This window comes from Pleuronectes platessa, chromosome 5 (assembly GCF_947347685.1).
Source record: "Pleuronectes platessa chromosome 5, fPlePla1.1, whole genome shotgun sequence".
Taxonomy (NCBI): Eukaryota; Metazoa; Chordata; class Actinopteri; order Pleuronectiformes; family Pleuronectidae; genus Pleuronectes; species Pleuronectes platessa.
Window position 1 is genome coordinate 7,624,710 of NC_070630.1, and position 16,635 is coordinate 7,641,344.

At 42.8% G+C, this 16,635-nt stretch overlaps 2 protein-coding genes across 2 annotated transcripts in view; one reads left to right on the forward strand and one right to left on the reverse strand.

The window, feature by feature from the left end:
• The window catches only part of nxn (nucleoredoxin), a 62,257-nt gene that overhangs the window by 20,140 nt on the left and 25,482 nt on the right, over nt 1-16,635 (reverse strand). The gene's annotated exons all lie outside the window — the stretch shown is intronic.
• LOC128440739 (uncharacterized) lies at nt 1,940-4,714 on the forward strand. Its single transcript, XM_053423549.1, has 2 exons — nt 1,940-3,785; nt 4,000-4,714. The coding sequence occupies exon 1, from the start codon at nt 2,158-2,160 to the stop codon at nt 3,781-3,783; it is 1,626 nt and encodes a 541-aa protein (XP_053279524.1). The 5' UTR covers nt 1,940-2,157; the 3' UTR covers nt 3,784-3,785; nt 4,000-4,714.

Sequence of the window (16,635 nt, forward strand, 5' to 3'; positions counted from 1 at the left end):
CTTTTATCACTGTAAAAATATCATGACTGATAAAGATGGTTAACATCTCTCCCCTTCCTCACATTGCACAAAACTACCCCGGATATGAGAGTGTGATCGTGGGGTGGAGCCGCTGAGTCAAGATTCCACCGATAAACAAGCTTGACCAATCAAGCTTGTTTATCATGATGTTTCACTCCATTTTTATGACATCAAATAACTAACTGAAACCAAACTCAAAGCACAAATTAACACATAAACATGAATCAGTGTCATAAAGTAAAATCTTGGAGTCTCATTGTGGGCATTGAAGAAGGAGCAGAGCTGCAAGGCATGTTGTGTCTGAGGTCCACTGGGCATTCCTTACTGGCAGGAGACCCTTTGGTGGACCCAGAACTAACTGGAGGGACTACATATCCCAGCTGGCATAGGAATGCCTTAGATCCCCCAGGAAGAGCTGGAAAGCATGGTTGGGGAAAGGGATGTAAGGAACACCCCTACTTGGACGAATACCTCCACGACCCAAGCCAGTATAAGTGTAAGACGATGGATGGATGGAGTGAAGATAGAACCTTGGCCTCAGTTACAGTTTACACATGTTCGGCCTTTCTCGGGCCGAAGGGTTATTTTGCTGCAGAAAGTCCAACAGATGAGTCTAGCACACGCTAATTATCATGTAAACCGCTTGAAGATTCCATTCACTGCATCATGATTGCGTGTTGCCAGTCTTTCTCTAAGGGGCTTCTATTCATTATCAATATCAACAGGGTGTGTAACTAGATGGTGGAGCAGGAGCAGGTCCGGTTCTACGGGGGTGCATAAGCATGCATTGCACCCCCAAAAAAATTGTTTGCACCCTCAATTGAAAAAAAATAAAGATTTTTTTTTTTATAAATATGATAAAAATAATAAAATACTTGCTCACAAAACAAATTGTAATGAAACTTGTGACTATTTCCATTAAATACCGTTGAGATATGAGCATCCGACATCACTCTGACTGTTCAACAAACTGACAAAATCACTCCGCATTTATGTATGGTGTTTTGTTTATATGTTGCTTGGCAACAGTCCGCTCAGTGGGAATTTATTTTTGTTGCCGGAAGCAATTTCATTCGTTTATATGATTAAATAAACAAACAAATCACAATCTATTGTCAATTATTATTATTAACAGTACATTTTACTAGTATATATTTTGCTTTATACTGTTGTATAAAGCAATATCACACTCGAGGGCGCAATGTTGTCGCTCTATATGATTGGCCGCCGGCCGGCATCGTGTGTCATGCCGGCGTCGTTTGCAAAATGCACGCACCCATAGTATATCTATAGCGCGCACGGTAGTGACGTTGAACTTCTTCGGCAGCAACAGTTATATATCCGTTGGATATCCATTTAGGAATGGATATCCGAAAATGGTTAAAAAAGAACACAGCAGAAGACATTAACCGGAGCAGGGAGGAGGATGGAGACAATGTGGGTCACGCGGCAGCCGGAACAGTTGACGTTACTTTGGCTTCTGTCAACGTCAGCTCTATAACCGTTGTGGAGGCTAGCACTAGCAACGCCAGCTCAATCCTGCCCGACTCGCTGCCTTTGCCTGCGCCGCCCTCACTCCCGGACAAGCAGCCTTCGGCTTCGACACTGCCACCCGTTGGCGGCCCGCAAGTGCCAGGGGATCTCGGATCAACACAGCCTACCCAGGTATTTCTTAAAACATATCCGACTCGCCTGTACAGTGGGGTAAAGCGGTCCTTTTGCAGCTCGTGGTTTGCTGCTAGAGAATGGCTAGAGTATTCGTGTGAGAAAGATTCAATTTTCTGCTATGCCTGCAGAAACTTTGGGTCAAATAAAAACAGCACCGATGCTTTCACCATGACTGGCTACAACAACTGGCGCCATGCTCTTGTACGTGGAAAGGGGCTGGGAAGGCAAGAGTCCAGCAAAGAGCACATGAAGTCAGTGGCATTGTGGAAGGAGAGGCGTACAAGGAGTGTGACTGGTACAGAGATCTCCACACTTGTAAATACAGCACAACTGGAGAGGAACCGCACCTATGTAGCAGCTATTGTTGACATCATTCAATTTATAGCTTTAAACCAGCTGCCTTTTCGTGGCTCAGATGATGCTTTGGATGCAAGAGGTGAGGTGGGCAGTGGCATTTTTCTTGCATTGATGGACTACACCCTTAAAAAGGACAAGGACCTTGCTAGGATTTTTAGCACCATCCCTGCGAATGCCACATACACATCACATCACATCCAAAATGAAATTATTGAAATCATGAGAACAATCATCACAGAGGAAATAGTGAAAGATATAGGAGAGGCTTGGTACACATTAAAGGTTGATGGCACCAAAGATCCCACTGGCTGCGAAAATATATCCATAGTGCTTCGCTACGTGGACACAAGCAACACTGTAAGGGAGCGACTTGTCTCAATGGCCACTACCAAACAATGTGATGCCAAGTCTCTGACTCAGCTGGTTTTGGCACAGTTGAGAGACATTGGGCTAAATACAGCGAAGGTGCTCAGTCAGTGTTACGATGGGGCAAGTGTCATGTCTGGAGTACACGGAGGGATGCAGAAAATCGTGCAGGAAGAATTGCAGAGAGAGGTGCCATACGTACACTGCTTTAATCATCAGTTGCATTTGGTTGTGGTGCACGCCATGTCTTCTGATTTCGCACTGGAAAACTTTTTCAGTGTATGCACCTCACTCTACAAGTACTTCAAGAAACCTACAGTGGCTGCAGTGTACACGGGCGAGAAGTTGAAGAGGTTGCTTGAGCAACGGTGGACAGGCCACCTGGCCACAGTGACGGTGATCCTGAAATCAATTGATAACATTGTCCACTTGCTTCGTGGGATCGAAGGCTCCCAAACCAGTGCAGCAGAGGTGCGAATGGAGGCCACAGGGCTTTTGAAGGCCATTACCCAGCCCAGCTTCCTGTTCATTGCCTGCATGACGCATCAAATATTGAGTTTGCTTGATCCTCCCAACACTGCACTCCAAGCCAAATCCACAGACCTCTACACTGGTGTCAGACTGGTCCAAAGTGCCTTGGCGTGTGTTGAGAAGCTGAGATGTGATACTCAGTTTGACACATTTTGGGAGAAATTCTCTCAAGACAGACAGACCTCAGAACCTCCTGCAGCAGCACCCCCACAGAAACGACCAAGAAATTTGAGCCACTTGAGTGACTATGTGGTGGACACCACAGTTGGTCACCGTCAAAAGGAAGCGGAAGAGAGGACTGGGTGTAAAAGACTGTATTTCAGTACATTGGATGCTGTAGTGGGAGAGATTAAAGCAAGATTCAGCATAAGAAACAGCCAACTGGTGCAGGCCCTCTGCACCTTACACCCAGGGAGTGAAGATTTCCTGAACACAAACAAAGTGAGACCACTGCTTGACCTAACAGGCACAGAGATGAAGGAAGCTGAGTTTGCTGTAGCACAGCAGTTTCTGCAGGACGAAATGGCCAAATCAAATGAAAACTGGACTACACAGGACATTTTGATACGATACTGTGAGCCTCTAGCAGCCATGCCTACTGTGCTAAAAACACTCAAGCTGAGCCTTACCTTCGGTGCATCAACTGCAACATGTGAAAATTCATTTTCAACTCTCAAAAATGTGTTCAGTGAACACAGAAGGAGCATGCTCCACAAAAGAAAAGCCTGTCTCATCCAGATTGCTGTGGAGAAGGACCTCACCAAGAAGTTAACTGGAGAGTGGAAAGAGACGCTGCTAAGAAGATTCAGCACAGCTTCAAGGAGGCTGCAGCTCTTCTGAGGGTAAGAAATATTTTTTGTAATCACATTTCAGATTTTATTGTATCAAGTATTATGTTTATTTTAACATGATTATGTATCCTACACTGCTATAGTTGTTGGGTAATGTTAGTCATTTTATTCTACTGAGGGGGGAATACCTCGTTTGTATTAAATATAATAATGTACAATTTGTTATGTACATAGTTTAACCTTTGACTTTTGACTGTCCAACAAGGATCCTGTGCCCCCTGGTGGATCAAGTGTGCCCCTGTCTTGGAACCTGGGACAGTTTGAGAAAATGGCTGCTGACAGCCTGATGTCTACATACTGGTAGTTGTTACAATTTGAATGACATTGTAAAATTATTTGTTCATATATGTCAACAACAGCTTCTTTTATTAATGTATTAAATGTATTATGTTCATAAGAACCCATATTTCTTTTTATTGTATTTATTTACTGTTATGTTAACTTTAAGAATTATACTGATTACTTTTTGGACAAAGTTCAAAATCTGAAAGTGTTCTTTCCTTGTTCAGCTAAAATCTGTTTTATTTTTAAGTGGCAATGTAAAATTATTTGTTATGTCAAATATCCTGCCCCAATTTATAAAAAATAAACGTTATTTTTGAATTGCAGTCACATGTTTTTTTTTTGTGTAGAATTCTGTTCTTTTTTACAACTCACACATCACACATATCAAAAACCTATCTCATATTCAAAGCTATCTAAGATATCAATAAGCAAATGTTGCAGCTGAAATGTTCTCCACATCACAAGACATGATATGATACCATCTTTTAAGCACAGTAATTGTTTGTTGTCTCAACATGTCAGTAGAACTACACAGAAGTGCTTGTCTATGGTAGAAAGGCCTGTGTGTAAAAAAGCGAAGTCTGAACTGAAGCTGGGTAGCTGGTTTGTATAGTACTGGTGCACCCCCTGTAATCTCAGATGCACCCCAAGGCATTCTGTTCTGGAACCGGGCCTGAGCAGGAGGCTTGACTTTATAGTTATACAGTTGTTTAAGTATGCCAATAACCTCTGTAGAAAGCCCACCAAGACTCTAGGGAGAACTGGAAATCCATACTAACAATCCATTTATTCTCCTGGACATGCAGCCATTAGCCTCACACTACGCCTGGTGCTCATCATGCTAATTGGATCATGCATGGCTATGGATCCACGTCCAGAAGGAGAGCAAATCTGCCTTCACATCATTGTGCATGGACATACCAAGGTTAAAGATCTTTTCCCCACTGGTCACAGAACATGTTGATTTTTTTTTAAACATGTATACCCATTAGTTTGGGATCAATGACTGGATCTACAGGAACTACTTGTAACCATTCCAGAAACAGGAGAAGGAACAAGCCCCAATCCCAAGACATCCACATCTCCATGTTGCTCCATGCGTGGTAATCGCCTTCATGCTTCTTTGCACTTTATGGCAACAGTGCCCCTTTAAGAGGTGGGTGAGCTTATAGGTGGAGAGCCCCTGTGGTGTAAAACTTTAAAATCCACACACATGTTCTTCAGTTTTGGTTCGGTCTCTTTTGAAATGTCGACAGCCTGCAGTGACATTCGGCTTCAGTCAGTAACCGACAGGGCTCTACACCGGCTGCTCTGTGGTGAGTGTCACCCTGTTGAGTGAACTAGACTGGAAGAAATTTCATCAGTCAAAGGGCCCAATTCACCTGTGATTGTTCGAGTCATATCTCCTCGCAAATCTGCTTCCACTGAGCCGGTCAGGCCTGAGGCATCTGCCAGACGCTTCCCTCGCAGCCTCATTACAACTGTGCCACTACAAAAGAAAAGTCAGCTCTTCACAAAAGAGGACATGAGAGGAACCCTGCTGTGAGGCTGATAGCAGCTCGGGCCTTCATCTTCACATGAAGGACAAACGGTGATAATCTTATTGATATCTTCAAGAAAAAGGGCTACATCTTCATGTTATTCAATCCATTTAATCCAGATAAGATTTCACAATTCACAAGATGTTTAGTATTTATAATCCCTTCATTCATGTCATAATTCATTTATTGGCACAGTTTTCAGTGGGGACTGGGAACAAGCAATGTGTTCTACATTATTCAGGGAGGACATAGACAAAGTCGTGCTCCAGTTTGATTTACATCTTCAAAATAAGTTAGGTTTTTTAAAATATAATATTTCATCTCATGCAGTGATCTCCTGCACAAGGGATATAACAGTCAGCTGATTGATGGCTGTGTGTCTTGCTATACATGCATCTTCATTGTTAAGTGTGTGAAGCCATTTGTTAAAAAAAATGGGAGGTTGTCTGTCTGATGGACAGAGCAGCCCCCTCAAGACATGTTCAACAAACACGTTAGTCTTTTACTGGGACATCTTTTTATTGGAAGTGCCCTCAGGCGGTGTGATCTCTGACCGTAAAGATTTACTGTAGCAGCGCAGGGGGAAATCGAGCTGGACTGGAAGAGTCTTGCTCTGCCTCCATGCTGGCTCTTACTACAGCTTTTCTCGAAATCACCGCTGTAATATGGATAACTAAATCTGCAAATGGATTCAAACTATACACGGCAGCATCAACAGCTCATTCATCATGTGTCAGGAAGCTTTCAGGTCAAAATCTAAACCATTGTGCATTTTCTGGTCAGTCCTCAGGTTGAGGAAAGATGGGAAACAAAAGTTCTCCTGCTCACACATTACATCTCCGGACTACACCGCTGCTACACCCTGCAGCCTGCTTTGACTTGCATTCCTCCATGCTGCACCCCGCCTCTGCTCAATCTGCTCCAGAGGCTCTCAGTAACTGCCTGTATCCACTTCAAAACACTGTTGCTGCTCTTCACAGCTACAAAGGGAGCCCTCCCCTCCCACCTCTCAGCCGTACTTCAGCCCACACTATGCCGGCTAGTGTGTGTTACTCGGCGCTTCCATCTGTGGCGCTTTGACCCGACTCTCGCTTTACGCGGTCAAGAGTGTTCCCCCAACATGGCTCCCCCCCGGTGGTGAAATACACATCTCAAAGAACGCCATGACAGCTGCTGCCATGTCTCTGCGTGATGACCTATCACTTAATATGCTTCAGCCTCATCTCGTTGTGCATGTGCTTCTGCCTTACATAAAGAACCGTGCTTTCAACTTGGAGAGCTGGGTTCACATGGCTGGTTCCATTTTGGACCGTGCCTGGTTTGCAAAATACCTACATCTGGTGGTCACACATTTCTTATTGAACCTTTTATCAATATAAACACGTAAGTCCAAATAACCAACATCATGGGCAGTTTATTTCTGCTGTTTCTAATAAATGTATTTAAATGTTATGCATATCAAATCAATATTTTGAACAAATTAAACTCATAGTTCTTATGTAGACCTTCTATATTAGAGTTTTTTGGGGGTGGGGGGGGTCCTCATCCAATTTGAGTGATATTAAATCCACTATAGTGGGCCATCTAGTTTGGCTTGTCTTCTTGAAAAAGTCAAGTGCTGCTGATCCTTGGAGCCACATGTTGTGGAAATTCTAGGTAATGTTGATTAGTAGTGATTTATATTGAAGTAAAATCCGATGATGGTTTTGATGTTATACTGGTTTCATATTTGATAGAATACTGCCAACCCTAATCTTTCAGGCTTTAATATCATTCTTTTTAGCATCACTGGCGACAACTCATTTAAAATATGTTATCTATTTTTCGACCACAACTTTTTCCTCTCCATCGAGTGTCAGCTATATTCCTAAAATACAGAAAGTAAAGGCCACTCACTCCTTCCCACTCCACTGTGCTCATTACAGAGGCTCATCCGGCACTACACAGCCATTGTGATGGGCAAATGCACTCTCCTGCAAATTGTCGCGCTGAAAGCACACAGCCGGCTGCACACCATGCCTCTTCAATACAAAATGTTGGCTCTATCTCCTGTATTTATATTAATCCTATAATATTCTCCGGCGAAGGCCATTTTGGCGGAGGAGGCCATGATCCAGACGCAGACGGGAGACGCTGGCAAAATTGCTTTTTTGGGTTGCCAGGGAAACCGCACCCCCTGCCCCTCCGCAAAGTCAGGGGACATGTCACCGAGTGCCAGACACATTGTGGGCTCCGAGTTAATAATTCAGTGAGAAATTAATGGTTTTGTGAGGAAAACAGGTGCCAGAATGTCGGAGGGCTTAGGGGGAAATAACCCAGGAGGAAAAAATAAAAGAGTGAATGAGAGAGTGAGGAGAAAGAGAGAGAGAGAGAGAGAGAGAGAGAGAGAGAGAGAGAGAGAGAGAGAGAGAGGAGGTGTGTGGGTGTTTTCCCCCCTCCAGTCTTGTGTGCAGGCACAATAGCGACTCCCTGAATGCAGCTTCTAAATCCAAACTTGGACCCTGCACGGCGAGAAGTTTTTATGTAGTGGAGAACGCAGCGTAAAATAGCAGGGGGGATTGTAAAGGAGTAAAAAGCCAGGGCTCAATAGGTATCTGCAGCATTGTCTCTCCGCAGACATGGGCTGCCCCTGAGGCCTACATTCAGCGGGGTCAAAGGTCAGGACAACAGGGGGTGCATTCTTCCCTCCCAGTGGTGTTTACACCAGTCTGCCTGCCTCTCTACCCCCCCCCCCCCCAACTCTCTGTCTCTCTCCATCTACCCCTTGTTCTTAATAAAACCTTAAAAGTGCAAACCGCACAGAAACAGGCCATGTTCTCAATAAAGTGGAAAACATGTTTATTGCATCCTTTCCGTTTCATTTTCCCCCCTCCACAAAAATGCAGCGTCACTCGAAAACACTCTCCATCCGAAGAGAATAAAATAAAAAAACATCACTCATCGATGTGTGAGTATCATGTGATAACAGATGAAAGCCATCAGTTCTGTGACACGCTCACTTGTTTTAGACAGGTTCACGAAGCCTCACAATGCCCATCAAGCTTTCTGTTCTTGTGCTACAGTTTACACAATAGATGAAAAAGCAGAAAAGTCTAGAACATTCAAGCGAGGGCTGGAACCTCAGAGAAGCAGGAGGCAGGACATGACGCATAAGTTCTGTTGTGGAAATCACATATTATTGTCTACAGGTCATCGACATCAGCGTCGACCCTTATATCTCATCGTCTTTCCTCATCGCTCAATGTGGAGATTCCTGTCATTTTCCTGCTGTATCCTCACATGGGTTGACTCTGGCATTTCCCGGACAATTATCTTTAGAGGGCCGAGATGAATGACTTTTGTGAACTCACATACAGCCCCTCCGGAAAATTCTGGAAAATGTCCGGACTGTCAGAGAGCAGCTTTAGTGAGTTAGCTTGGCATGCTAATGTTTTCACCTACGGTAACTTTAAGAAAAACAATACAATGAATGTGGCTTTGATACTTTCAAAATGGAGAATAATACAAAAAAACGTTTTACAAATTCAGTAACATTACTATTCAGGAAAAACTCTTGTGGTCAATCATTGCATCCCCCAGAGAGGAATAATGATTTAACTAACGATTTACACAGGATTCCTTGTTGTGTGAGCAATGCGTTTTGATTTCTCAGGTAGTCGTTACTCACGCCTCCTCCCCTCAGCCTGTGTTTCATCAAGTCAAGGCCTGCAGAGTCGAAAGAGACCGACAGAGATGATATAATGCTGCTCTGGCTCCGGATCAGCTCTATCATTTACCTTAGCATGACCCACTGAGACGGGGCGTTTTGCACTCGCAAGTAATCGGCCAACTCATGACTTGGAAAGCCCTTTGCATTTTTCTGAGTTCAGCGTGTGCCAGAAGGTAATACAACACACATTCTCTCCCTGCTCTAATCTAATTCAATGTGGAATGTTGATTGTGGCGTCAAAGAAAAAATGAGTTGTGCGCACACATGCTGAAAAGCGTTTTGCGTATAGGTTTGTTTAATCTGCGCCTTTGCACTTGGGAATTCTCAGACCGTTACATATTTAAAATCAGACAAAACACACATTAAAATAAGCCTTTCAGCAGAACGTGATTGTTATGCATGTGATTTCTGCTTTTACCGCTCAATTAGCTGCGCTCAGCAAACAGACCCACAGAAGCTGTGCATTAATTCTACCCATAAGGCTCGACGTCAGCGTGCCTGCGTTACCCCCGCTTCCTGGATTTAGACGGCTTCCCAGTTATGACCTCAGTCTGACCCCACATTTAACTCCCACCACTCCTCCTCCTCCTCCCCCCCGCGCCGCAGCCCAGGGAAGTCTGCCGGAGCTGCTGCTCGGTCCCCGATCCCAACACAACAAAACACATTAATATTTATGGAGATTTTAAATGGAACATGAATGGAACATTTCAGACACATTATAAGCGTATTGTGCATAATCAGGGCAGCTCCAGATTCTTTATGCTCCAATCAGTGTAGCACATCTTTACATAGATGGTTGATTTGTAACCTTTTTCTGTGCTCACACATTAAACCCTCTTCATATAGAGAAAATTAACTGGTTGGATCTAATTTACAGCATGAAAGTGCTTTATAATAACATTGTAAAGCATCCTTGGCTGTTCACACATAGATAAACAGATTTTTGCTCTTTAGATAGACAATTTCACAAAAACAAAGATTTATTTCAATCTTTAGATGTTGACCGTCATTTTTAAATAAATAAAAAAAGTTACCCAGAACTCTAAGCTTGTCTGCATGTATCTTTCCATTGTTTATGTAAGTGGAACCAGTCCCTGCTTTACTCAACCGAAACCAAACAGACTGACGGCACGCAAAGCACAGACTGCATGTCAAAATAAAAGCAGTCTTGCAAGTTCGCAGCACATCACACTGCATGAAATCCTGGGCTCATTTTTTGAACATGTCACAATAAACAAGGTTTGCCAATAGCAAGGGGCTCTTTTCATGCATTGACAAACTTCAGAGGCATAGGACGAGGAGAAAGGTCATTTTCACGCATCTAATCTATTGGACACAAGGCTCTTTGCTGCAGGTCATCCCGTCTCTTTTCATTCCTGTTTATCCCTGCCACAACTCTCAAATACGACATAAGGCAGAAAAGCCTTGAAATAAAAACTGATCGACACAGAAATCAAATCGCGGGATTTTTTCTTACACTCTATAAAACATGTTTGTCTTTGGTTGCTGGAGCCTATCATCCAAAAGAAGCCAGATGATCTTCTTAGATCCAGTCTAATGTGAACACATCCAATAAAGCTCAATATATACAGTAAGTGTCATATCATTGAGGCAGTGTGTTCTTGGAAGGGAACTGAATGAACTCTACCCTTAACAGCCCAGAGCCTCGTAAATCGAAATGCTAGAGTGTCTGCCTATATATACACACACTAACACACACACACACACACACACACACACACACACACATATATATATATCTACAGTATTAGCACGAACATATCCTCTTCTGCGTGCGATGATCCACAATGACGGTCGGCTACAGCAACAATGGTTCAGTGGTTCTCATTTCCTGAGGGAAAGGATGTTCTTGCTCCGTCTCCCCCATTAATTGAGCCACATTCAGCTCCTCAGTGACATTCGGTTACACAGTGACACGTTATATCCGCCCATTAACCTGTTTCCTCCTCTAGTATTACGCTCATTAAAAGTCACATCTGTTTGACCGACCTCCTGCGTTTTATAGCGGAGCTGTACATCTGGAGCCCTCTCGTATCTCTCACAGCACCCTTCCCCCCCCTTGCCCTGCCTCCCCCCGCCGGCCATGCATGCCTTATTCTCGGCTTACCACCCCCCCCCCACCCCCCTCCACCCTCACTCCGACACTTTTCACAGCAGTGGCGACAGATTCAGACTCCCATAAGCTCCCTCTTCCAGCCCATATTGGCCAGTTGAAGAGTCTCATGGGTGCAGATTTCAGTTGATCCAGATTAAGTTTTGCACAAAAACATAATACAAATGCAACGTCCGTCAAGGCTGAGCCATGTGTCTACATGCAGATATAAAAACTGTGCACACATGGCGCACAGTTTGTGTAACAAAATATATAGATCCATTTATTTTATTTAGTTTTATTATGTCAATGCAAACAAAGATTTAAATGGTTAAGTCTGATTGCTTGAAGCTTTATCTCAACTCCTACAATTTAAATGGGACGTTGGGGAGTTTAAATCAACTACAGTGAGCCTCACAAAACAGGATTAAAAAAGTTAGTGAAGAAAAGAGAAGATCAAAATAAAGCAATGGAAATAAAAATTCACTTGAGGGACAAAAAAGCTTGGAAAAACGATAAACAGGATATAAAAGCACGATGTAAAAATGCTTCCATTGTACGACTCGGCTTGGAGAGCTGGTTTTGAAGATGCCACTGATCTGGTTGGTCTCAGCAAGACGCTGGGAACCTCGACAGCAACAACCAGGTGACCTTTTGTGTTAAGCAGGAGCCTTGGAACAACATCGTCGTGCTCCACCAGAGGACCGCAGGCCATGCTCCTGCTCGTGAGTGGTTATGAAAAGGTCTAATGTGCAGCTCGGAGCCAAACCCCTGCTGAGCCTCAAAATAAACATCCATCAATTTAAGGTCAGGGCTGTGGGGGAAGCACAGAACAGCTCCTCGGACAGCTGAGAGGCTGGAGGGGTGGGGGTTGGCGTATTTGACACAACTTCACCTGACTCAGTTCTGGGTAGTGGAGCAGTGGCTCAGTGTCTGCCAGAACACCTGGAGCCTTAACCGCAATCTGAAACATCAACCCAACTACACAATCCTGTCCCTTATTTGTCCCTAGAGCTTCTTCTCATGGGTAGTGGTCAGAACAGTAAAAGCCAGAGCTCATTTCCTGCATTAAAACACTACAAACTGAACGTAGTTCATGAAATTGTAGGACTGCAACAAATAATTATTGTAATATTCAATATATAATAATGTCTATGGAATTTAAGATAATACTTTCTCCCATGACAGAAATTAATGTTCCTATTACATTACTTTTATAGCGAATAACAAAACAATTACAAAGCCGTATTTTCCAGAACCAGTGAATTCTCAGCACATTTCCGAAGAAAACCACATTCAATGAAGAATTGATCGTAAACTAGTTCCAGATTAATTTGCTTTGATGGACCTTTTAATGAGTCCACCACAATGTTCAGCTCTTCTGTATTGACGTTTCAGATGTATCCAGTATTTACAGTGTTTTTCCGGGAGTAATTTTCTCTTTGGTAGGACAATGAGAGCACAGCAGTTTATTTAAAAGTTATGTTGTTGACAAAAGCAATCTCATCTCAAGGCCCATTCAGTGGTTTTTCTGGAGATTTAAATCAGATCATATGATCTCCAGCGAATGCACATCCAAGACTGAACTCTGGACCTCCACAAGCTATTATATTTGAAAATGAGAAACGGATGGTCACAAGAAAAATAAGATTAATTCTGGCATTTCTTACAAAACAATATTGCTGATGTAACAACCATAAAAACCCAGTTGGGGAGCGTCCTTGAACACATCACAAGGGACTTTTCAAAACAATCCCTGCCCTCAACTTAACTACCAAAAACAATTTATGTAATGTCAGACAATAAGGGTGATAAAATGTTGATGACAGATTATGTGTCTCAAACAAATATGTCTCTGCATGTGGGTTTTCTGTGAATGTTCGAAAACCAAACTCAGAGTCTTTTTGAGGACAAGAATGTCTAAATTATGTAACAAAAAAAAAAAAAAAAAAAGATTATGGTCCTTCAAGTTCTTCATTTCTTCTTCTTTGGTAATAAATGAATGACAAGCAATGAGTGCCACTGATACTTTGAAGTGGCCGTGTAGTAGCAGTAGTAATCTTTTCTTATCCCAAGAGCTGAGTGATAATCCAAGTCAATAAACGAGAGTTGAACAGAGCGGTTATTATATGACTGGAGTCACTTTACTTTGATAGTTGATGGATTTTACAAAAGCCCATTGTTGTCGAACAGGTGTGGTCTCATTTGGTGAAACTCAAGGAATGTCCAATAGAAGAGAACGAGGCTATTCTTAGATACATCCATCGTGTTTCTTATCAGAGAAGATTACTTCAAAACCTCTTTTAAGTGATTTTAAATCCGTCACGGTTACATGAAGCTGAAATGTTGTTGTTGAGAGGGTTTTAAAACCGTAAACAAACAGCTGACAAGTGAGAGTGAAGCGAAGAGCGGCGGCAGAAACGGAGAAGGAGACGAGGCCCAGAGACACAAGTGTCAATTTTCAGGGTCACGCTGGTAGAGGGCTGATTGACGGGGCAGAGCACAGGTTCAAAGTTCAATCCCTTAATAGCACGGCTGTAACAGCACAGCCTTCATGTCGGCCGTTCACACCTAACCTCCAAACAACCCCTGACCCCAACAGACACCAGCGTCTCCGGCATTTAGAGCAAACTCCCACAAGGAAAAACAACTTTTTAGATAAAAACTTAGTAATCTTCCCACTCACCACTCCCCCATTCTGTAGCCTGAGGGCCGTGTTTTATTAGAATTTGTCTTGTACACACCTGTGAAGACTTGCATGTGGGAAACACAGCCAGATGTTTGTTTCTCAGCCGGATTTCACCAAAAGATCGGAATCGATTTGCAATAAACTTCATTTAAAATCATCAAAGCGTTAAATTAAATAAAACCAGATCTGGTTAAAGAGACAAGTACAGGCTTCTGCCAAGGAAATAATCAATGAATCTTGTCTTATTTAGCCAGGGCGTACAACAACGACAGCAATTATCACATTTATAATGGGTTAGTATGTATAAAATATAATATACAAGTTCTTGTTGTCATCAAATGCACTGGTAGCGGATCGGTAACTCGGTTTCCAGTCCAGTATACCTCACCACTCTCCCATATTGTAACCTTAGGGGTCTTATTGGGATTTATCATGTACACATTTATCAATACTCAATCAGATATCTATTTGTCAGCAGGATTATGGAAAAATAATTAAATTGATTTGCACCAAACTTCCTGAAATATCCTGAAAATATTAGTGTGGACCTGGTGAAAGGGGAGATTCAGGATTTTCCATAGCAATAACAGCACAAATCTTGATGTTAACATATTTATCTACGAGATTGTAGAATATGATGCCGATTGAAATAACGATCTGTATCTGGCGAAAGAAAAACACTCGTCCTTGTATTTCCATTCACCGAGGTAAAGCCAGCTGCTCAAACATCTGCGCTTGAAGCTTCCACTGCATCAAAAAAACGAGCAGCATCAGAGACTGGGAGTGTGGGCTCAGCGGTGTGTTTGTAATTCAGCTCCACAAGTCTGACAGCGCAGATCTGAGGCCTCCTGCAGATGCAGGCAGAGGTCACCAGCCCTCACTGAGACTTGGCTTCCTACAGACTCTTCTGATATCTTATTTCAGCCGTTCAAGGGCCTTTTAGAATAGACGGTGTAATCCTCAGGCACAAATCCTCCAGTCGAACCAAACACATATCCATTATTCACGATACTGTACATTTTTACTGTTTAAAGCCTGGAAGGGATTGAGCCACTGGCCAATGATCGGTTGAAACTAATGGCCTTTTGGTGGAGGCAGGAAATGAAAGACACTATGGAAGAAATAATACGCTGACGCAGATTTAATGCTGCAAATGGCTGCCAAGGTTCACACCTGGCGTTAACATCAGATCCGTGGACAGCTTTGAGCACTTGCACCAAAGACTCACTACTATAGACAAATCTAGTTGAGTGTATGCGAACACAACATTGGCCGACCACCTCAACTGAGGTCTTCTGCATAATAGAAGTGTTTTCTCATTCATAGTCCTACTCGAAAAAGCCCCCCGAGAGATTTATAGCCATCTTTACCTTAGTTAATATGCTACAGGGTCATATAAAAACTGATTCATAAGTTCGCCAATTTGCCCACAGTCTATTTTTTAAGAAGCTTGTATGATTTTCAGAGCAGCTTCTGAGATGATCAAATATCTTGAGACAGCCCCTTCACTCACATCTATAGGAGGCTGGACCAGTGAGAACTGCATCCGATTGATCCTGGACCAATTTTCCTAAATCAGCTGATTTTGACATTCACACCCACTTAACAAAGTGACTGAGCAGATGTGCAGAGGTAAGAGGGGAGCAGGCGTTTGAACTTCTGGCTCCAGCTCTCTTTTTCCACCATTCTTGACGATAACTTAACTTTTCATGGGAATGAACGAGTGTAACAGGACGGACGTCTTCCCGGAGGTATAATATCTGAAAATGTGAACCAGTGTCTCCAGCAGTATCACGTCTTCCTTCTCTTTATATAGGCGAACCTTTCCCCTCAGTAAAATGATAAATACATCATGTGAAAGAAATACTTTGGAGTAGAAGCTCCCCTTTTCTTTCTGTGACTAGTCAAGTAGTAGTTTTCTCTTCCAGTTTACGCAAAAATACACAGGACCAAAGAACACTCTAGTTTTAGCAACACTCTAAGTAACTTAGTTAAAAACTAGCTACAGCTACAACTAACTTAGAGTTTAGAGTGAAACTATCGAGCTAAATCTTTGCAAGTATAGTTTTTACTTTACCCTGAATCTAAAGATCAAACTTTAAGGCTGGTGCAATAAGCTGCTGGCCTTTTAATCATCATAAATCACACTTTAATCTCATTCCAATGGCAGTGGTAGTAAGGTTCCAGTGACATATCTGCAGCAAATAAATGATATCTAAAAAAAAATTTATTGTGCTCCATCTCCAAGGTGTGAAACATTCGAGGCTCCACAGCATAGCTGAGCAGCAGGTCTCAGGGTGTTTCAGTGTTTTGTAATCAGGCTTTAAACGGAAGGGGAAACTCTTTTAAAGCCTGCCAATAATCAGGAAGTTAGATGGAAAAAAAAAACAGAGCACAGGCCTGTGATTCAAACATCTCTTCAGTTCATTTACAGAAGAACAGGAGGACCACTGCCAAATGGAGCAACAAATCTGTATCTGTGTGTTTGTCATCAACATCATCTG